At 35.9% G+C, this 23,772-nt stretch overlaps 1 protein-coding gene across 1 annotated transcript; it reads left to right on the top strand.

Moving 5' to 3' along the window:
- Window positions 1-19,316: 19,316 nt before the first annotated feature.
- On the top strand, window positions 19,317-23,438 carry LOC149288670 (zinc finger protein 518A-like). The gene has a single exon (XM_089491382.1). The coding sequence runs from the start codon at window positions 19,317-19,319 to the stop codon at window positions 23,436-23,438; it is 4,122 nt and encodes a 1,373-aa protein (XP_089347508.1).
- Window positions 23,439-23,772: the final 334 nt, after the last annotated feature.

The following is a 23,772-nucleotide window of genomic DNA, read 5'->3' as shown; positions in this document are numbered from 1 at the left end:
TTTGCTGCAAAGTCTAGATTTTAGATTGGTCATTGAATCAAACTCAATCGTCACTGTGCACCTAAGGTGTGTCTCCCTCAACCTTGAGAATATTCAAGTGCTATGATCTCTAATAACATCAAAGCATTGCATTCCAAGGCCTTCTACAACTTGATGTTTTTAATGGCTTTGCTGTTGTAAATGACCCAACATTACGATTTAAGTCGCTCTACCATGAAAAAAGGTTAGTCTCTGCACAGCACAATTTTGAGTATTATATAGCAACTTAATGTTATAAAACACACCTCTTGTTTTGATTTATTCATAATTTATTTAATATAGTAACTGCCCATTCATGTTACCTTTGTCAGGATTTCTAGATCATTTGTTTTCACGCTGAATATTATTTGTGAATCTGGTGCGAAATGTTAAAAGTAGTCAACCAGTGGAATTTTTCCTGCAGATTTAGCCTTTCTAGAGGTCGCCTAAGTACTAGACTGACACTTTGAATTCTTTTTCATAATTAATGTGTAGAAATGTGTCTTTAATCTGATATTTTTAATATGACCCAAGTCAAACAATTCGTCAAGTTCTAAGATTGGTTGTTATCTGCCGGCAGTTGTTATATACATTATTGTGACTTTTAGGGTTGTAGAACCCTGTGATGCACTCATACCCAGCTAAACATTTTACGTTCATAGAAAAGAGTGCATCAGGGGAAGAAATATGGAGAGGGGGGTTTGAGTACCAAAGAGGGACTGACTTTCCTAAACAAGCGTATATCGTTGTTAACTCACTAAAGAATGGAAGGACAGTTATTAGCTGCGATCTTACCTGCTGACATATGTGAAATAGTGTGTTGACTACTATCTGCTTCCCAGGTTATAAGGGACACTACGTGGATGAGTAGAAATGTGGTCTTAATGGCCGAATATTAAGACCACATTTACTTGCAGTGTTGTAACCCCCCCTGTATTCACTAAATGTACATTCACAAAAAAATGGTTAGATTTAAAGCGAATCTGTCTCTTTTCCCATATCTGACATATTCACTCCATAAATACATGTGTGTTCAGAGCCCTCCCCCTCTTACATGTATCCCATGGAGAAAGGTATATTAATTGCCCCTTATCTCAGTTGCCATCAGATGAGCCTTTAAACAAAACAATACACAATTACATTGAATCCATCTAGATTCTAGAAGGTAATTGATAGGTTCGGTAAATTAATTTACTTATATACGCAAAAAGCTGTTGCTTTTCATTTAATTACCAGCCATACAATAAATATCGAGTGCTACAATGTTATCTAAAAAGCACACATTATAGACAAATGGAATTAAAATATAGACCAGGAAATTTTAGGGAGTTTTTGGAATTTAATCACTAAACTGTCAGTTAAGACATTTGGTTCTTGCGGTAGTCAAGCCTTTTTCTTAATACATTGCAACGATGGAGAGACACAATGATTTACCATTTTGATTAAAAAAAAATTTGATAGAAAAAAGAAACATAAAGCCAAATTCAATGAAATGTCCTTACTTACTAAATAGTAACTGTTACTTTTACTCTAGGGGTTATTCTTGAAGGTTCTATTAACTATAAGAAAAATAGTTGAACACGCTGGGCTAAGAAGCATCAGCAAAAAGAAACACTTTGGGAAGAGAGGTTGTGAGATTCCATAAAGGAAAGTCTTGCTAAACTGCAAAGTAAAGGAAATCCTGATGTTTTTATTTATTTTTTTAAAGCCCAAGGAGCTTTAACATTGTCTGGTAAAGGGCCACCTGAGGACATTGGGTCCCCATCTACCTGTCGTACTATTGTACCTGCACGAATAAAGCACGATACAACGTGCCAGTATGGCCCTAGCCCATCCCTAGTATTATAAAAATGGTACCATTACCGACCAGATTATTCGGTTCATGTGGAGCGTTTTCTAGTTGTTTTTAATGTTTAGTTAAAAAGAAAGCAAAGTCACTAAAAGTAATTTAACGCATACAAAGGCCTGTCTTGTGGCTATTATCCCATGGACCCTGTCACACTTTATGACCAAGCAGATGTTCCACCCCTGGGTAACTAGACTTGTTAACAAAATGTTGTATGCTCCTGTTGTGTCTAACAGAATGGAACAAGATAATGGAGCACATACAATGAGAAGCATACAACTTTCACTGGAAGACATTGTATTATATGAACATTATTTTAAAGGGACATTCAAACGTCTCCCTGGACGTGATTTACTCACCTCCAATCTGCTCCAGCGCTGGCTCTGTCGTGTGCGGTGACCTGTTTTGACGCCCGTGCCCATGCTTAAAGTCTTCCCACTGATTTTAATAGGATCGCTTTCCTGCCACGGATCAGTGACAGCAATACTCCCATTGATTTCAATTACAGGTACTTTACTGCAACTTATTTTACTGCAGCCAATCAGTGGCATTTATTTTTTTGGGTGTTTTGGAAGAATACATAAAGTACTCAGAGGGGGTTATTCACAGAGTACTTTAATATGCATTATTCTATAGTAGGTGTCAAAGACATTAAACTCTCCCTTTAAAACAGAAAACACAATATTTTCATTAAAAAAAACTAACAATAAATAAATAATAAATAATAAAACAACTGGTGGGAGTTGAAAACCACATATAAAGCTAGTTATTTCTCTCTCTTATATTAGAGTATGATTAAACAATATTGTATATGATAAACGCACTTATATATTTGTTTCAATCATAATTTGCCCTACTCAAACTACAAATATTTTGCAGTTGCTTTTTTGCTTTTATAGCAAAATTTTGAAAAAAACCACTTTTAACAAAAAAAGCATATTAAAATATATTTTAAGTACCTTAGTATGGATTCTTTACCTATAAGGAAAAACGCAGACTTTCCTTTAGAAGATTTGCCGCTCCATCAGTGGGAACGCTTTTTGCCCACACTTGGTAACTCTGGTGCGCGCCTGGCGGTCAGTATCCATGGATGAGCACTAATACCCTGGTAGGTAAATTTGGCTGAATGCATCTCCTGCAACATGGAGAGCTAAGCCTTGGAGAAAGAGAGTAAATGTAAAGAGGATATTCCCAAGAATCCCTCCATGCATTTACAAAGGGAAAAAACAAAACATTAAATGGGGACATAGCTGGAGAGACCCTTTAATCTAATAAGATAAGAAATACAATTAATAGAATTAAACTCAAGGGGTTTTCATTGATTTAATTTCATCACTAAATAGTTAATAATGAAGCAATCACAATTGTCAATATAACAACATGTCAAGTAACAGATTACTACATGAAAACTACATTTAATAATATATAATATAAATGTTACTGGGCTCTGGTTTATTAGATTTTACAGACGGGTATTATTTGAAACAGAACGCTACCATGCAGACCTGGACTGGCCATCTGGGATACAGGGCAAATGCAGACACATATATAGATGTAGCGTGCGGCCGGGCAATATCCACCCTGTGTCTTCAGACGGGCGCTGGCCTTAAAGTGACAGAACCGCCTTGTGATTGCCAGTCCTGCTACCATAAAACCCTATCCTTTCTGCACTTCTGGTCTCTTCACATGATTTCAAATCTAGCTATATTTTGATTGGCTCCGCTATGAATTCACAATTTCAGTTTTTTTTTTTCCTGACACATTGCTTTTTTAGATTATTTATTAGTGGTTTAAAGCGGTAAAAATCAATGAATAAGGCAAAATTACAGGTTCTTTGAAGTGTATTTTTAGCTTGCTATACATTATCAAACTATAGTGGGTTGTTTTTTTAATAAAATACACATTCAAACTCAATATGCAATTACTGTATATACATCAATACATAATGTTAGTACAAAATGTATTGCCATATTGGGGTGCCATACCAGGCTCTATATACCGTATTTGCTCGATTATAAGACGAGGTTTTTTTCAGAGCAAATGCTCTGAAAAATACCCCTCGTCTTATAATCGAGGTCGTCTTCTAATCAGACCTCAAAATGTCCGCTGGGGCCATGCTGCTTACCGGGCTTTGGTCGCGAGCAGCAGGAGAACAGGAAGCTAGCAGAGTGTCACATAACTCCGCCTCCCCCCTCCTTACTCTGGGGGCGGGGCCAGAGAAGTTGCTCGCACAGCTGGGCCCCTGCAGAAGTCTTCGAGTGAGAGATCTGCAGTTCAGGTAAGGGGGGGGTTTGTGATTAATGTGTGAAGTATGTGTGATTAATGGAATGAATGAGTATTTAAATGTTTGTGAATGAGTGTGTGTTAGTATGGATGTGTAAGGGGGGGGTGGTGGTGGTAGCATGGCATAGGGAGGCTGTACTCACACTCCTATCATCCCCAGGTTCCAGCATGTACTGGCTGCCTTGGCTTGATAGGAGTGTGATTGCTGTTAGCAGTTTTATATATATATATATATATACCTCCAGAAATGCCTTTTAACCCCCTGTATGCCACTCTGCCTCATGATATGACTTTTAACCCCCTATATGCCACTCTGGTATATAGGGGATTAAAAGGCATATCATGGGGCAGAGTGGCATATAGGAGGGTATAAGACATTTCTGGAGGCAGAGTGGCATATAGAGGGTTAAAAGGCACATCATGGGGCAGAGTGGCAAATAGAGGGTATAAGGCATTTCTGGGGGCAGAGTGGCAACCCTGGGGACAGATGTGCATAACTGGGGGGGGCAGGTTGGCAAATAAAAGGAAATAAAAAAATATATTTTTCTCAATCATAGCTTTTATTAAATATGAAAATATTGTTTACATGAATTAATATTTACTAGTAAAACTTTTTTTCCTATAGGGTAGTCTTATATTCAGGCTTTTTGTTTTTTTTCCTAAATTAATATTTAGATTTTGGGGGGTCGTCTTATAATCGAGCAAATACGGTATATTTGAAACGGTGCCTTGTGGGACGCCCTGTATCAAATGCCTTAGCAAAATCTAAAAAAGACAATAATGTACAGACCTTAAAATACTATTATCTACAGACCTTTCAGAGACACGGCTAATGGAGTAGTATCTTTACTTTGGATGCGAGGAAGACCCCTGCGCTGGGAACCACCAGGTTCCTTTATTCTTCATGAAGTTCCATGCCGTGTTGCTAGATCTTTGGGCTGCTTTTTTTATGAAACGTTATGAAGGTTTTAAGGGGTTAAACAAGTATGCCTGGGAAGACCTGTCATTTTATTATTTCCTCTGAGGGTTAATTTACATAAAACCACACAAAAATGTGCAGTAAAATTTGCTGGAATGTGCCAAATTTAAGTTGTTGCAGAGGTTATATTTCTTTTTTGCTTCTAAAGTCAATAAAGCATGTAATTTGGCCAAAGGAGCCCAAATATTTATGTACAGCTGTGATAAAATAATGAAAAAAATGGTATTTGTCCCTTTTAACCTTACATTTTTTATCTGCATTTCTAATCTCAAAATTTAAATTGTTTGCCCTTGAGCTATAACCTCTTGTCTCTTTCTTCTTCAAAAACAGATCATTTTAAACACATGATAAAAATGTAAAAAAATTGTATTTTGTAAAATTATCAGATTATGTTTTGTTAAAATCCCCAAAATTGCCTCCCTGGTCCTAGACTCTTTGCTAAATTTGGTATTTTGTGAGATTTAAGTGAATTTTCTTTTAGAGATCATGCCACGGAAATGTAATTTGATAAGTGTAACATGCATTTTTAAAAAATATATATTTTAAAGTCAAATTTTCTATAAACCGTGCTTCCTCTACTTCCTTCCTCTCTGACACACAAAAAACTTTGTTGATAATATACACAGAGAACAGTTAGTCAATGGGTGGCCTTGCAGACGGCAAGGTATTTTTATAGAACTTTTATACAGATAATGTATCAGGATTCTTTTGTTTATAACGGTGCATTCAGATAAGATTTCAATGTGTTTTTCGAGACCGCAGATAAAAAATCCAATAGAAAAGTTTATTTATTAAGACCAAGATCTTGACCCATGCTCAATATTTCATTTGAGAAAAAAGTGTTATAATCCTATGTACTAATAAAGAGTTTTCTTATACATTTTACTTGTACATTAACAATGGTGAAAAGCATAACACTGCAGGAAACTGAATGAGTAAACCCATGATGTTTGCTTGTGAAACCTTTATAGAAGCAACCTTTTCATAATTGCTTAAATCCATCCTGTAAATAATAAAAAAGAAAAACAGCAAAATGTTATTTCCCTGAATTTTTGGGCCTGAATTATTAACTGAATTCACTGTCTGGTTTCTAGACTGTTGCATGAAAAAAGAATAAACCTTAATTGTTACAAAGAACTCAGGAATTCACAGGGCACACAATCGCAGACATACACTCAAGGACGTGTACATGTTTAGGGCATGTAACTTTGTATTTCCCCCACATCACTGCTTGTCAAATCAAATCAAGGCAAGCCAGCCAATTAAGTTTCAACTTGATGTTTCCAGATACCCTTGATACAAACAAATTGATACAAAACAAATAAAACACACATGTAGTATTATTTAGCACTGTCATATATATTTATATATTTTTTTGTTTTTGGTCCATTCATTTTCAGACAACAAAATACATTTCCTGGCCATTTGTTTTGGCTGAATATCAGGGGGATTTTTACATTTGGAATCAAAATTCGTTGTCATTCACCCTCAGTCACTCTCTCATACGCTCTCATTCGCGCTCTTTCAAACTCTCATTCACTCTCTCTCCTGCTCAGAATGTCTATCTACCTTCACCGCGTCCATGTTCCTGTCTTCTTGCAGTGTAGCTCAGCTTCTCATCTTGCATCTTCTTGTTCTTCTCTCTTCGCCCGGTGCTCTAAAAAAGTCTTCGTTCTTCATCTGCTTCTCTGTGGACAACGAATATATACAATATACGTAATCCAACACACTATCTTCATATAGATTTATTATTATATATTAGTATTTTACCAGGAAGAATACATTGAGATTTCTCTAGTTTTTGTGTCTTTGGTATGTGTCTATATATATATTTGTATGGCACTAACAATGTATGCAGCACTTCTTACTATAAATATATTCAAGGGGAATGACAAGACTAGAATAGACTGATTAAGACAAATAATTATGTTTATATTAATAATGGCAAGAACGGATCTTAACCTAAGTAACACAAAAGAGTCGTTAAATAACTTAATTAAACACCAGAATCCATAATGCATCCAAGTGTACCAAATTACACAACAATTATGTTTCAAACCTACTTATACTGTGGAAATGTTTTTTAGTTTTATTTTTACTTTCTATAGTTGATTTCTGGGACACAGATTTGCTATAATGTTTCCAGATACAAAGTGGTGTCCCAGAAATCAACTACAATGGACTTTTACAAGTTGTGAAGTTTGACTGAAGGCTTCATGCCAGAGTTGTGTCAGTCTGTATTGGTGAAACAATCTTGTCGCACTAAAGTTGTGCAATAAAATGGTCTTGATGTGGTAACTTCATAGCAAATTGTGAGCAAACTTCCCAGATATCAATTTTGGCGAAAAACATTCAAATTAAAAAAAGTTACTTTTGCAATGCTGACCCATTTTGGATTCTGGTAATTAATTCTGCTGAATTACTTTTCTTTAACAAACCCCTTTCTGATACTTATTCAGATAGGTCCTTGCATCGTTATTTTATATAATTATTATTGCTATTATAAGTAATTAAACATAAACAATATACAAACGACATAATTGTGTATTGCATAGAACTGCCAGCATATATTCATAATATTTGCCAATGAAATAATATTTTTTTTTCAGTGTTAAGGTCTATATAGACTTCTCTGTGCATGTGCCAAGTATTAGCTTTACCTTTTAGCAATGCGTTAATTGAGTTTAGCTCTGTCTACAATATGGAGATGTTGTTTTTTAATCTTATAGAAAATCTGCATAAAATGTGTAAGTTTTACATGTGCTAATATTCTATGGGCAAAGTAAATCACTCAAGAGCAGATATTTCCATTAGCTTTCATTGTAGCATGTTTAGTGGTTGTTGCCTTAATTCTACCCCAGACAATTTATTTTTTATACTTTTTTAATTGTAGTTTAAAAAAACAAACATTAATTGTCCACGAAAACCAATTAAAGGCAAAGTCCAATGGAAAGAATATCTTTGTCCTTCAGCATAAACACCAGTGCTGTATACAGTAATGAAGGGCGGCATTGGAAACAAAATGTTTTTATCTAATTTTAGTATAATAAATGCCTTTTATCAGTAGACTTGAATAGGAACCTCTACCTATTGTTCATAATTAAGCCAAAGGATCAATACAGTAGTCATGTAGCAGTGTTTACAGATTCAAATAAGAAATATGTATATTTTAGTAACCCATTTTATTTGTATACCATGTAAGCAGCCATGTAGACTTCCTGCTCTCCGGATCTGCATGGATCTGATCAGAGAAAATCAATTTATTTTTGCCTTATTCAGTCGAGGGGAGAACTACTACCCCATTGTACAGAGCTGGGGAATACGATTCCACTGTATAAATTAATAAATAACAATAATAATATCGTAGAAAACTGAATAAGCCAATCTGGATATTAAAACTTGAACTTCTTGTACATTATTATTATTATTATTTATTGTTTTATATAGCGCCATCAAATGCCATAGCGCTGTACAATGGGTCAACAGGACATAACAAGTAGTGTGTAACATAACAATTTGACTTACAGAGACAACGGGTGAGGAGTGCCCTGCTCAAAGAGCTTACAATCTAGACATACATTGCATAAAGGCAAGACCAATTGTAGTGCAAATTTACATGTAACTCACACATGTAACTTTGTTTCATCAAGAAGAGACCTCCGAGGTCCTGTATGTTTTTCCGATTCTACATCCTTTTTTGTGTTGGCCCAATAACTGGAATTGCCTAGATCCATTTTTCTTATTAATAACCGTAATGAAACAATAAAAAATGTGGGCAAAGGAGAGCTAGCTGCCGGTCGAATGAACAGGTCAAATTTCCTTATTAAAAGGAGCCTGTCACCTAAACAGTGGTTTCAGTGGAAAAGTTTATAAAATATAGATTTTTTAAACATTTGCATGGTGACCAATTCAGGATATCTGTGTGTTACATAAGCAAATATACATCTTTGTACATCTACAGTGGAGAATTAATGTGCATATGACACCATATGTTAATATTGTTAATAATATATATAATATATAAATGATATAATGTATATTTTATAATTAATATAATATATTAATTATATTTAGACACTTGTATGATAATCTACATGGCCAAACATAGGTTAAAATGCATGCTTAAATGCTGCAAATACTTTTTAGGAAGGCTTATGCATTTGCATAGAATTAATGTATAATCTGTTTTGGCAACAGGCCCACTTTATGATCTATGATATAATATATGTAATGTATTCCGCCTAGACAATGCTGTCTGTAACAGAAAATGCCAAATATCTCAGCATCCACGAAGTGGACTTTTAAACCAAGCATCTCCAAAGCAAATATACCATTTAACAATCATCGTTCTTATGTAGTTTTAATACATTTAAGACATTATGCTAAAAGCTGTGTCCGTGACCAGTTCCCCTTTAGTGCACCCAGTTGGAAGCCTGATAATATAACTTTAAATCATGTTGTATTATTTTGTTTTGTTAATTACAAGTTTGATATACAGATAACTAAATATTAATATTTAAAATATGGGAAATATAAAAATTAAATGAAATACAAGAAAGAATCTGGTCTTAAGAGTCACCCTACGTGTTAGCATTGAATGAGAGCTAAAACAAAACTAAAATGAGGAAACAGAAAGAATACATGAAAATGTTCGCTACATAATATTTACACAGATGAACCAAATCATCCTTTGTTAAATGTTGCCCTATTAACCATTTGTGCAGCGCTTTACTTCAAAATGAGGCAAATTCAGCCCCAATATAAGCACAAAAGCAGACTTTTGTCTGTTTATATCTATTATTTTCTGTATGACACATTGCATGCCATCGCAGAATCAATTGGCCCTGCATTTTATTATTTATTGATTTATATAGGGCCACCATATTCTGTAGCGTTGTACAATTGGTAAATAGTACATAACTGGTAGAGCAGTTTGGGTTTGAAGACTATAATGTCTTATTTTTGATAATTAATGTAGGTAATAATTATTATTTTATTATTATTTTTGTTGTTATAATTAATACAGTCAAATTATTAAATCATTATTGAGTTTCAAATAATGAAGATTTCTTAAAACCACTATATTTTAAATCAAACTTTTAAGAAGCATGTGATGTGCTTTTTAAAGAAAAGTAAAGCAAATAGTTCTTATCTCATTTTTTATATTACTGTAAAAAAATTCTGTACAGAAAAAATGGAAAGAATTCAGTTGTAAATATTTATACAGAATATGTTCTGGAAATAGTTATTTCTGTGAAACATAATATTATACTATATAGTATGAAGCTGTATTTAAGTACAAATTTAATCATATTGTCAAATATATTGTCAGGTTTTAATGTTGGCTTTTATTCAGTTTGTGTAACATGATTATTTCATTTGATCTTTTCATCCAAGGATTATATTTTATATTAAAATAAATCATATTTTTTTTTTTTTTTTGGAACATATATAAATGAGTATATGCTTCTAAATCCCAGGGAACTACAGATTAGTTAAAAATAAAATGATTATTATTATTCATAACTCTTAAAACCTAACACTAAAAGAAGTCAGTTTCTTATGTAAATGAATGTTTTCAGTTTCTATAAATAAACACGCTGAAATTAACATTTATAACAGAAAAAAAGGTTAACTAAGATACAAGTGCGGCAGGTAGAAGAAGAAGTGAGAAGAGCCAACAATGGATATAGTAAGGTTTTAGAAATGCTTTTCCTTGAACATTAAGCGCTATATTATAGAGGCGAAACACACAAAATGTTAGTATGTGTTTTACGATTACATTTATCTGGTGACCTTGTGTTGTCAATGTTGTGTTACCATACTCAAGCTGCATGATTCAAGATAAAGCCATGAGAGATTTTTCATCAAAAGTGTGGGGGGGGGGAATCTGTCACCTAAGCATAAATAAAGAAAACAACAATTCGCATTCAAAATCAAGTGGTGCTTTCCTTCTCTAGTTGTGTCTCTTTGGGTATTTGGGTATACAATAATAAGAGACATGAATTACAACAGTGAAATACACATAAGCCACACAAGGAGACTGAGCGACACAATGCATTAGAGAGTACAGAAAGAGAAAGGAACATGCATCAGGGTTACAAAGAACTACGCAATGATACAATGTTACGAGTAGTTTCCAAAATTGCAGAGAATCACTAAGTATAGGTTAGCACTGTAGTCATATAATGATCCAATCCCATTTTGTTGGTTTTTTTTTTGTCTTATTATACATATTATACAAAAAACAAAGGCCAAATTATATGGAATGTTAATTAGATAAAAGTCATGTAAGGAGCCATTTTATCTGCAGAAGCCACACCCCCAGCCCCACATGAAATCATTTGGAGTTGAGTTTCACCTAAGTATGGCTCACGCACTCAAAATGTTCAACTAATAAAGAATGATACAAAAGCCTCGTAATTCAAATAGATTATGAAGAATATATTTGGCCAATATTTGTGAGAAAACCTTTAGACATACAATAAAGCTTGTTGCACCAAAATAATTATTTGCTATTATTGACTGTAAAAAAACTGCTTTCCTAACAATTCTGTTCACAAAGCGTTAAAAGGTAAAAAATGGGAGCAAACAGAAAAATCCTAGGCGATCGACATAGACGTATACTAGAATACGGTTTGTAGAGAGAGAAGGTCGTGTTTCCATGGAAGCAGTGGTGTTAGAAGAATGGTTGTACATTGCACAAAGAACGTCTTTAAAAACATGTAACGCATATCACCATAGTTGGAGATGAAGTTAAAGGTAAGACAATTCTACAATTCAGGAGAATGAGAATTGTTTTTTTTTTTTAATGTAGCCTAAATTGTCTGTTTACCAGCTGGTAACATTCAATACTGGTGTACAAATCACATATTCAGTAGAGGTTAATTTGCTAAAACATTGACTTGTGATGAGACAAAAGATCTCATTGCCCCTTCTTTAACTATGTACTACGAAGGTAGTAAACCAAGGGATATTCTTCCATAAGTACAGCTGGATAAGCTAATGTTGGCACAAGCCCAATGAGCCCAAGTCATTAAGAGTGGATGAGTGTGAGCCGTATCCGCGAGCAATGGACAAGAGAGCTTGTGGTTTGACAAGCTGAGCAAGGGGTCTGGATCGGTTTTTGCTTTGCCAGTGGCTGCTATTTGTAGAAGCAAACACACAGCAAATGCGGTGATGCACGGTTTAGTGAATAAAGACCATAGAATAAGACATCCAAGACACTGCGCGATGAATATGTTTCCTAATAGTAAAACCAAGCCAAGAATATTAATCAGGATTATTGTCAGCATACATTTATTGAGGAGGTTGGTGAAGATTTATAATATGCATTAGAACCTATTTTAAACATAATGCTATATACTGTTAATATATTATGTATTTATTATTATTATTATCTTTTATTTATATAGCACCAACAATCTACACAGCGCTTCATACAATACAAATTTTCAAGGGGTCTGACAAGACTAGAATGGTCAGACTAAGACAAACATATATTAAACATAATGCTACATAATGCCTTACTATTTTTGAGTTGTTAAGTTTTGTAATATTATTGCAACAGAAAATTGTTGTACCAAAAAAGGCATCATTAATAGCAATAATAGATAATTATATTTTAGCTGTTACAAAAAAAGTTAATGTTTGATACATTTTAGTGAAGCTCCAGCTTTTGAACAATTTGACTCAAACTTTGCCCTGTCTATTGTAATTATGTTTTGAATCTAAAGGTAAATAAAACTGATATTTACATAGATTTCTAAATTCCTGCAGAATCTAGTTTGGAAGTTTTGGGTCTTCTGTTTACTGCCTTGAGGAGCTTCCAGTGGATTGATGGTGGGTGGCTTTGGTGTGACGCCACACTGCTTTGTTAAAACGCGTGCGTCCAAATGATGTGAGGGGGCCAGGGTTTAAAAGGACCATGAGCTTAAATTTCCAGCTTTTACCAGTTTTCCGACACCTTTTCACCCAACTGAACTGCCGACCAGATGGTTGCTATGGAGACAAAAGCCTACCTACCTAATCTACTAAATGTCTAAAGAAATGTGCACTCCCAGGCGTGTTATTTTTCCAACTAATTTCGCATCTGCTCATTTGGAAGGTGCTGACAATCAAAACTACTATGTTTTACTTCTAGATTGTAAGCTCTTTGAGCAGGGCCCTCCTCACCTGTTGTCTCTGTAAGTCAAATTGCTATGTTACATACTACTTGTTTTGTCCTGTCCACCCATTGTACAGCGCTACGGAATTTGATGGCGCTATATAAAATAATAATAAATAATAATAATAATAATTTATACGACGCCAACAATTTTCACAGCGCTTTTTACAGTCCAAAACTAGAACTGATTGACTAGGTCAAACCGATACTTTAGGTAAAGAGGGCTCGGCTCGCAAGCTTACAATCTAGACAGAAATTCCTTATCTGGCCACAGCTGTTATATACTGTACATGCAATCTATTGTATATTTATGACTGTAAAGATTGGAATGTGTAAGAATACTGAATAAAAAGAAATCAGTAGTAGAACAATGTTTCTTTTAAATATAAAAAAAAACCATTTAAATAAATATATACAAAAACATTTAGCAAAATGTGTCTTTTTTGTGTATAATGGAAAATTGTTTTCAATAATTAACTGAAATGCAAATGTAATAAACAAAAGTTTAAAAGTCAAAATGTAATTAGCGAAGAAGACGATATGAGAAACTAAATTTTGTTACACTATAACCTCCCTTTATTTTGAAGGCAATAAACTACAAATAACGTAACACTGTTCTTTTTTAATAAAGTTGTTGAGAAAAGACTTACAAACATTAGCCAACTTTATTTAAAAGATACAACATTTAAGGGTGCAAAGTGTTACCTATAACACAAAGTATTGCCAAAATGACAAATTTTATTTCACGTATATCTTTTATTTAAAGAATACGACATTTGTGGAGTTAAATTGTTACGGGTAACAAAAAATTGTTGCGATAAGAATTGCAAACAGAAAACTTTTTTCCAAAAATACAACATTAATTGACCTGAAGATAAGACATATAACGTACTGTAACTGATATCGGATTCAAAAATAAATATTAATATATACATTTTGACTATATCTAATTTACATGAATATGCAAAACACAGTTTATTTCCAAAGCACATAAGAATTGCAATGTATGCAGATCCAATGTCTAATCGAACATTCTGTTTTTTAAAAAGCAGGTTAGATTGTCCGAACTTTCAGGATTTATCTGCATATTCTATGCTATTAATTTTGTTTAAATGCCCTTTTTTTAAAAAATGGGTGGAGTTGTTTATTAGCGTCCCAAATTATGTCTGTACATATGTGGCAGCTTTGCTTAAAAACATATTCTAGTGAACATTTGAAAAGCGGTCTTATCACTATAGCAACCAAATGGAATCCAATCATCAGAAACATTCCATTTATATGATGGTAAAAGAAAATTTCAAGGTTTGCACCATAATCACTTTATATGCATAAACCCAGCGAAGATATTATATATATATATATGTCTATATATATTAAAATATATATATATATGTCGCTCATGTATATGTTAAACAATCTAAACACGACAATTCATGCATTATGCTTTAGCGACGGCAATATTGCTTATATTGTCCATGAATTAAGGAAAATATACATATTTGCATATTTTTGCATGTTTAATAATACATTTTTAAGTAGACATATTATGTGATCAACAATAATATCCTAATTTTAATGGCTTGTCATAAATAGAATTCTAATGCTATAATCCACAACTATTGCATTACACATTAACTCTATAATTCTCATAGATAAATAGTCTATTTGGACTATTTTCAATAAATTACAAACATGCCACGATGGACAAAATTATAATATTAAATGGATGTTAACTGCCTATTCAATTGTACAATCTTGATTTCCTTTATACTAAGCATTTAAATAAACAAATGCAAATAAAATGGCATTTTCTTCGTTTATTGTCAATGTTTTTATTCACCGCAGTATTCCTCTTTGCCACGAACACCCACAACCCCCCAAAAATATGAATTTTAGGTAATTAGTAGGTAAAGTGTTTGCAATTTATTTATTTGCAATGAAAAAATCCGCACAAGGCTCTGTGTATTTGTCAAGACAAAAAAAAACCAGAATACAAAAAAAATACAAAAAGCAAAGACTAAAAATGGCATTTTCTTAATTTCAAGTCAATGTTTTCTTATACAATCATAAAATTGTGTTTCATTTTTCACCAACAACACAAAACCCCACAAAAATTGTATAATAAAACACTAGGTATCGCAATTATTTGCATGTGAAAAATAGACGCACTGTTTTTGCCCCCCCCCCAAAATAGAAAATACAACAAATGGGAAAAAAAAGCTATTTTTTGTTATGATGACAGCAATGAATATATTTAATTGCAACAGTGAATTATAAATTCCAGCTGTGGAGATTTGAATTCATGTCCAAAGTGTAAAAATTTGAAATAAACTTTGTAAAAAAAAAAGTCAACTATTGAAAATAGTTTCTTTGTTTGGTGTTGAAAATGCAAAATTCCTCATTGCATTGAAACACCCAGACAAAATGTAGTACCCAAAAAAGTAGTGCCTCATCCCCAGCAGCTTTCATGTCTTTAACTGCCATGCAAAGAGAAAGCAAAGCTCTGCCAGGCATTCAGCAATCCTCAATGAAATAATTCATCAATAAAAAAAGAAATGAAAATGTCTCCCCTCCTCTCCAGTGAGTGGAAGCTGAAGGGGGTTATTCTGAGGAGTCATGTTGAACAGTCATGATGGATTATAGGGGAGAGTTGTCTGCCCCATCACAGGGACAAGGTGGAGCGCGAATCCCTCCGCCGTCTCTGCTAGGAGTCCATTTTAGGTCTGCCGAAACCAGGACGATCCCCGGATGTTACTGTCATGGCCGCCAACGGTGACTCGGGCAGCATATGAGGAAAAAAAACAAGGTAATATCTCCGCGTGTGCGTGCTAATAAAGCAGATTAGAGAGCGGGGGTTTAAAGCCTCGGGTGTCTCGGGTAGGGTATTTCCGGGTGGGTTTATCTTCATCATACCCCACGCGTGGCTTCAAAGTTCGGTTGACTTTTTTTCCCCCCTCTCACCCACCAGCTCTGGCTGAGGGCGGCGGATGGCGATTGTGTGGCAGCAGTTAAATAGTGCCGGGCAAAAGTTTTAGGGAAAAAGTTGTTAAAGTTCACTAATACCCTGGGTGATGGGTAATGGGGACTCTGTGTACACCAAGCGCCCCCCCCCCCCAATGGCGGGTCTTATATCCGTATCGGGTCACATGAAGGGAGGGGGTGCTGTGTCCATCCGCGCGTGGACACAGCTCCCCACGGGCTTCTTGGTTGCAGCTAGACACCCAGCCCTCATGGTGCAGCTTTAATCCCCTCCACGTCACGTAGTGTGTGTGTGGAGGGGGTAAAGAGCAGCACCTCATAAGTGTTGACTGTTAATCCCACTGCACCAGTGATCAATAGCCCCACTTACCAGCTACTTGCCCCCATGCATTGGGAATGACATGCCTTCCACCCATCACTGTGCATTGCTACAAACCCCCACTTTTTTGCATTCCTTACAAATTTGTGTATGTGTGTGTATATATATATATATATATACATAAATTAAAATATTTTTTTTATTTACTCTAGATTGTAAGCCTGTGAGCCAAGCCCCCCCTATACCCAATGTACAAGTTCTAGGACAGCCAGAGCCTTTTAATAAATGTACTGTAAGAAAGATCCTCTAGATTGTAAGCTCTTTGACATCTTTTTAACATAAAATTGCTATGTTATATACCACTTGTAATGTGTTGTCTACCCGTGGTGCAGCGCCGCAGAATATGATGGCGCTATATAAAACCATAAATAATAATAATGGAGGATTTTAGTTTCTTGGACACCAACATGGAACTTTTCTTACACCTGATGCACCCCCCCACCTCAAAGCAACCTTAATACCTCTTAGCATTGACTACTTACCAGTAATCCAATACCGGAAACCATCCCGCTTACCTGCTATTTACCATTATTCCTTCTGTATGCCATGTGCTCTAGCCCCCCAATTTTTTTTTTTTGCAGTTTTTAAATGTTTTTTGTGTTTTGTGTTTTTAATATTTTTAACTATATATTTTTTTAATGTACGGTGGGACTTTCTTCCAGGAAATAGATGATGCGTATTAACGCCCCACACCCCATTTTTCTTAATCGGTGTAATTATGATGCAAACTATGATCAAAAGTGTTAATAACCATTAAAGAAAAATCAAAGCGTAATGTAAAGGCTTGAGTCGGGGTAACGTCGTCGGTCCATTCTCCGTCGTCACCGGTTGGTTGGAGTTGATGTTGGGAATGTTGTAGAACATCTTACTTTTGAAATTGTTACGTTTTAACCTCTTGCTGGCGCTGCTCGCCATTGATACTTTCTCATTACTTTTTTTTGTCCGATTGTGTTGTTTTTCCAACGCCGCGCTCTTTGGTTTCTTCGGGATCCGATGTAATTATCCAACGGGCAGGGAAGTGTAGTTGATGCGACGTTCGCTCTTGGTTTTCCACCAGGGATGGACAACATGTTTTGGTAAAGCTTTGTACGCCATGATGTTTTAGAAGATTTTGATCGTGTTTGTTTTGCGTCTTATAAAACAAATAGGTTATTTTTATCTGGTGGACTTTTGGATTCAACACGTTTCTGCCGTGACTTTATGGTGACTCGACTAAAATAAGTCTTAAGTGATTGAATTGTTGGCATATGGCCACTCATCCAAAGTGTGTACATAATATATATTGATTGTTTTATTGAAGTTATGTAAGCTTTTCATCTGAATCTTTCCAACCTATCACAATACAGCAATGTATTCCCATCATCGTTGCCATTTGTAGCCATGATTACGCCTAGTAAGTATGGTCAGCGTCAATGAAACCCAACCTTTCAAAGAAATTTGAGCTAACATGGAAGTTTCAGTTCAAAGTTTTGTCGAGAAATTATTTATGGGGGGAAAATATCCAATTGTTGCATAAATACTAGTACATGCTACGTGCCAATGTGATGGCAACTGCTGTTTGCTATAAAGAAAAATACATAATAAATAAAAAAAAATATAATATAGAAGTTATAAATTCTAAAGATTTTATATAATATGTTTTTGAGATTGAAAATGTACGATCTTTAGCACTTAGTGTCTTTAGTAGGGTTATTTTTTTTGAGTATATGAGAAATGGGTGACAAATATATTTCTTTATGAAAGTTCTGTACAGTATTTAAATCTATCGGGCCGTGTGTTAGGTTTTGTTGTCTTCCTGCGGATTAATTAGTCGGAATAATTTGTCATGTACTCCTGTTTTCAAATGGATAATGTTGAACAGTAACCCAAAAGGCTGTTGAGAAGAGTATCTACCATGTTTTGGCTGCTCTCAATACGTTCTGATGTTACGGTTGCCACGGTGATTGCGTAATCAAAATAAGTTTTTGCGTTTTGCTGCCGGCTTAATCTCACATTGCTGATTATTGAGATTTCATGTATTTTATATAACATATCCTTTTATATGAGTGTCTTAATAATTATACATTTTGGAGACATGGCTAGACAACTGTATATAGAATTAGTTTATGGAGGTCTGTATCACTCAACTCAATTGCTGATTATAAGCAATTATTTTTCAGCGCCTACCCGGTGATAGATATTATTGGATTTATATGGATTATCCTGTTAAATGTGCATGTATTCCCTTACATGTGCCTACATCCAAATTATAAACTTCAGCGTAAATTAAGGAGTTTTTCTTTTGTTCAGCCGCCTAAATCAAATGTAGGTTCCAGGAATGGGCCTTCAGAATATAACATCTCTGTTCCTTTACTATATTGGTTATTCTTATGGATTACTCATGCAGTCTGTTTTTTTGTTTAGGTTCTCCAGTTCCTTATTGCCGCGTGATCGAAGAAATGTAAACGCAAAGTGATGATGTTTCCGACTATTAGGTAATTTTTTTTAATCTTATTTTTTTTCACATACTCAACTCAAATATTAAAACAAAAGTGTACAGAAATAAGAAATAAGAAATAACCTTATTTTCCCCCTCTCTCTATGTAGGTGATTTTAACGGAACATTCATCATCACACTGATTGTGTTTACGCTCATCGTTGTTTGGATACTATCGCATTTCTCACAATGAGATCGCCTAATAAAGACTGTCTAATGGACACCGAGGACTCTGCTCCAGCAAAGGATGATTTTTGGGACTTTGGCAGACATGGCTTTGGTACCAGCGAACCAAACTCAAATCCGTCATTATCGCTTAGTGAAGCAGACGAAAAGGTTAATTCTTGCAAGAAAGATAATGAAGAACAAAAAATGGATCAAGTCAATGAAAAAGTCCAAAAGCCTCCGTGTAGGAAGCAAACCGCCAGGAAATCATTGTATAGGGAAAATCAAAATAGTTTAGGTCGTTCTGAAGAGCCAAATGCCGACCATAAGTCAGAACCGCAGGTCGACGATGATGCAGTAAACATGTCTGCAAAGGTACTTCATTTCTTCTGTCAAAAGTGTAATAATGGAATCCGCTATAGCCCCAATGACCTTCAGAAACATTTTGAAATATCCCACAATGGCGAATTGCCGCTTTATCCGTGTGAAATGTGTAATTTCTCGGCCAATGATTTTCAGGTGTTTAAACAACATCGAATAACTCACCGAAGTGCTTTGGTGAAATGCGAGATCTGTAACAATGACTACTTGTATACGTTGCTGGGGTTGACAAAGCACTTTTCCGTCATGCATTGTGTCAACGGCCATTTTAATTGCTCAAAATGCAAGTTTTCGACCCGGGACGTCGGTACGTTTGTCCAGCATATTCATAGACACAATGGAATTGAGTATGCGTGTCAAAAATGCAATCATATCAGCTTCTCGAGAATAGAGTTTCAGAAACATCTTCAGGGTCATTCTACAATGTTTCCGTTTAGTTGTCGGTACTGCAACTACAGCGCGATGAGGAAAGATTTCATTGTGAAACACGTTTTAGCGAAGCACAGGGAACACGTTCACACAAAAGATGAGCTCGTAGAGGAAGCTTATAATGCACAGATGGCTCAGACTGCTGCAGGCCTTAAGCTGCTTTTAAAAAAATACCAAACGGATTCCCCCAATAAGGCATTATGGAAAAAGGATACCAATAATGTTGGCGTTGAAAAAGCCGGTGAAGATATTCAGAGCACAAGCAGCTTTCCGTATAAATCTAAAGATGAAAGCCAAGTGGTGAAAGAGTTCACGCAGTATAATAATTATGAGCAAGCCACCAGAGACGAGATATCATCGGTGACTACGATAAAGTGCAACTCAGAAGATGGTAGTCTACTACAGAATGCAGTCCACGGGCCTACTGTGTTAATGGTGAAGAACAACAAAATCACTGTACCTGCAAACTACTGTGCAACATTTATGGGTTACAAAATGGTGAATGGAAAACAGAACCTTGTAATTAAGCTGCTCCCTTCCAATAAGCAGGGCGCCAATGCTTTGAAGGCCGCATCTCCGTCGACAAATAGCATGACTCGTATACCTCAAACCCCCGGCCGCAGCTCTATTGGTATAGCTTCAAATGGCGCAGATAACAGGCCTGCTAGCCAGTTGTTTAATTATCGCTCAACCTCATCTGTTGCATCACTGGATCGGTTCTCGAGTTCTGCCCAGAGTAGAAGCCAGCCTGCGACACCCACTTCATTTATCACAAGAAGGAATCAGTCCCCGATTTCTATGAAGCTCGGTTCTGCCACTAGTCAAGCATTTTTTGAAAGCATTCGTAAAGATTTAAGGTACCACGGCATGCCCAATTCATCTTCTGCTACTGATATAGCAAGACACATTAAAGAAGAACCAGAGGAATACAGTGTTAGTGGACAACAAAATCGCCATTCTGAATCTACTAGTGGTCAACCAAATCCATCTTCAGGGCCAAGCTATCTAAAAGGAAATTCAAAAGTGGAAAATCTGTACAGGCTTCGTCATAATAGTGAAACCAGTGGGCAGGCTGCTAATCTCTTCACAAAGGATAAAGAACTTAGAAATCCTGCACTGTATAAATCAACAGCCAGTAGTCTTGCGCATTTGTCAAAATCGAATTTGAAGTCCAAAAATGACTTTATAATGAGAAATGTTCTCATGAGCGAAAGACAGGAAAGATTAATGGACAAACCCGAACGGGACAACATGACTTTTATGCCACGAATAACATCAGTCTTCTCATTGCAGAATCGGACCTCTGATTGTCCTTCATCTCCAAAAAATACTTACCTTCACAGCATGCTGCAAGAAAACAAAAAAATAAATGACAAAGTATATCACTCCAAAGCTCAGAGCCCAGTTGCCAGCAGCAATACATTTACATCACCAAAACAATCACCGTCTACTTTAGCCTCAACTTTTGTCCATCGTGTATCCAATGGGGATGGTACTCAGAAAGGAAACGTTGCCAATTCAGCTCTACTAAAGCAGGAGCGTGACTCTTCCGGTTCCAGTTTCAAAACTCAGTTCTCTTTATCAATGGGTGAGCTTGTTAAATCACATACTGAGAACGTTGCCAATGAGCGGTTGGCAAAAGAGAAAATGAGTGGAATAGTAAAAACACCCACTAGCTCATCTGGTCTGCAGTTGCTTCGGAGTTCGCAATCATCCAGCGTTTCAGAAACGAATAAGGTTTTACACCCATCTTCCTCTAGCCATTTTATTTCACCAGTGTTACCAAATAGCCAGTCTGGCTTTAAAATGGTTTCCTCTTCAAACTCTGTGGGTGCTTCGAACAGGGTCAATGCGCCCATTACTATGAACACAAAGCCTGGTATGGTGCTAACCTTTTCTAATGGTCATTTTGGTGCCATAAAAAACATATCCAATGCAACTTCTCAAGAGGGTTCTTCATTTACCGTCCCCAGCAAGTTACCCCTACCCAGATTACTGCGTCCTCCTGTACCCCAGGCATTTAAGAATGTCTTCAGAGACGTTGGGAAAACTTCAAATCATGTTTCTAGTAATTTCCTGTCTGGTTCTGCAGCCAAAAATCCTTCACCTAATCTGAATTTACTACAGTATTGTGTTAATTCTATTCCATCAAACGTGACGACTGAAAATTTCGGATCTGCCGGCAAACCCCAAGAATCTTTCCAAAAACAGCCTGTTTATGCCGTTTTGCCTGACGGGAAACAAGCTGTACTGTTAAATTATGTTTTACCAAACAATCATGCCACGGTTCCAAAGAGAAAGCTTCTAGGAGGTCGTGTTGTACACAAACTTCTACCAAAGACGAATGAAGACTTGCAGCAAAATGCCTCCTTGAACAAAAATGGACCCATACCAATAACCTCTATAAAGAAAGAGGACGCTGATTCTGCGAATGGGTATCCAGAGCCAAGCAACTCCCTGGCTTTTCAAGGTAGCGGTATGGATCAAAAGCCTACTCTCAGGTCTAGCTCAAGTTTAGCCTCAGCTGGACATTTATTTTCCACGCAAAATGACAAGTTTACGCTGCCTTCTTCATCAGCAAACGCAAAGGCGCATAATCTGAAAACTAGGCAACATATCTTGAACAGTTTGAATACGCAAAACAGGTCCTTAAAAAGAAAGGCTTCGCTTGATTCTGGCCTCTGCAGAGTGGATCCTGATATTAAAGACCGGGCGCCTAAGAAGAAAAGCGAGACTCTACCGGAACCACCGAGAAAGAAAATGTTGCATAGAAAGTGTAAAGAGAAGAACGGCTCGATTGATGTGGACAGCGTCGTAGACCTTGGTGGACCAACACCTGTGAAGGAAGTTGTGCGGACCTTAAGGCTATATCCTTTAAGTTCCAGTCAACTTGTAAAATGTCCTCAACAAAATCAACCTGTTGTAGTGTTAAATCACCCTGATGTAGATACCCCTGAAATAATTAACGTGATGAACATGATTTCAAAATTCAAGGGTCAGATTTTAAACGTATCCTTGTCTAAGAGAACACTTGAAGCTCTGCTAGAGTCTCGATCTAGTAGATCGGCCGAAGGTGGTTATGATGGATTACCAGGGAAGCGTCACAGAAGAGCCAAACCAGTTAGTCCTGTAAAAGAACGCTTTGTTCTCAAGTTAACACTAAAGAAAACCAGTAAAAACAACTATAAAATTGTGAAAAACACTCCTGTAAACAAACTAAAAACCAAGTTCAACTGCTGGTTTTGTGGTAGGATATTCGACAACCAGGATAAATGGGTAGGCCATGGACAAAGACACCTAATGGAGGCAACAAAAGACTGGAATACTCTGTTTTAACCATTTCTAATATGTTTGCGCATAGGGGAATTTTAAAGTCGATCCTAAATATGCGATCCTCCTTTTTTGTCTTTTGGCAACATTTTGTTAAATTTGTTTTTTTTACTGTTTCCACCTAACCCGTCCATTAATCCCATTCCAATGTTGCAGTGGAAACTTGTCATATTAAGAGTATTCAGGGCTTTCTTGACACACGTATTAGGATTTCTTTTGTATGTATATATTGTTTTTGATTTAAAACTTGCTCTTTGTGAATACGATACCAAGACTAAAATATTGCGTAGCTCTGTTTACTGTTTAGTTCTAGTACAGAGTATAGCTAGAAGGAACTGGA

This window comes from Sceloporus occidentalis, unplaced genomic scaffold, assembly GCF_023333645.1.
Source record: "Sceloporus occidentalis isolate IW3139 unplaced genomic scaffold, rSceOcc1.0.p SCAF_50, whole genome shotgun sequence".
NCBI lineage: Eukaryota > Metazoa > Chordata > Lepidosauria > Squamata > Phrynosomatidae > Sceloporus > Sceloporus occidentalis.
This window is presented reverse-complemented; position numbering and strand designations above follow the sequence as displayed.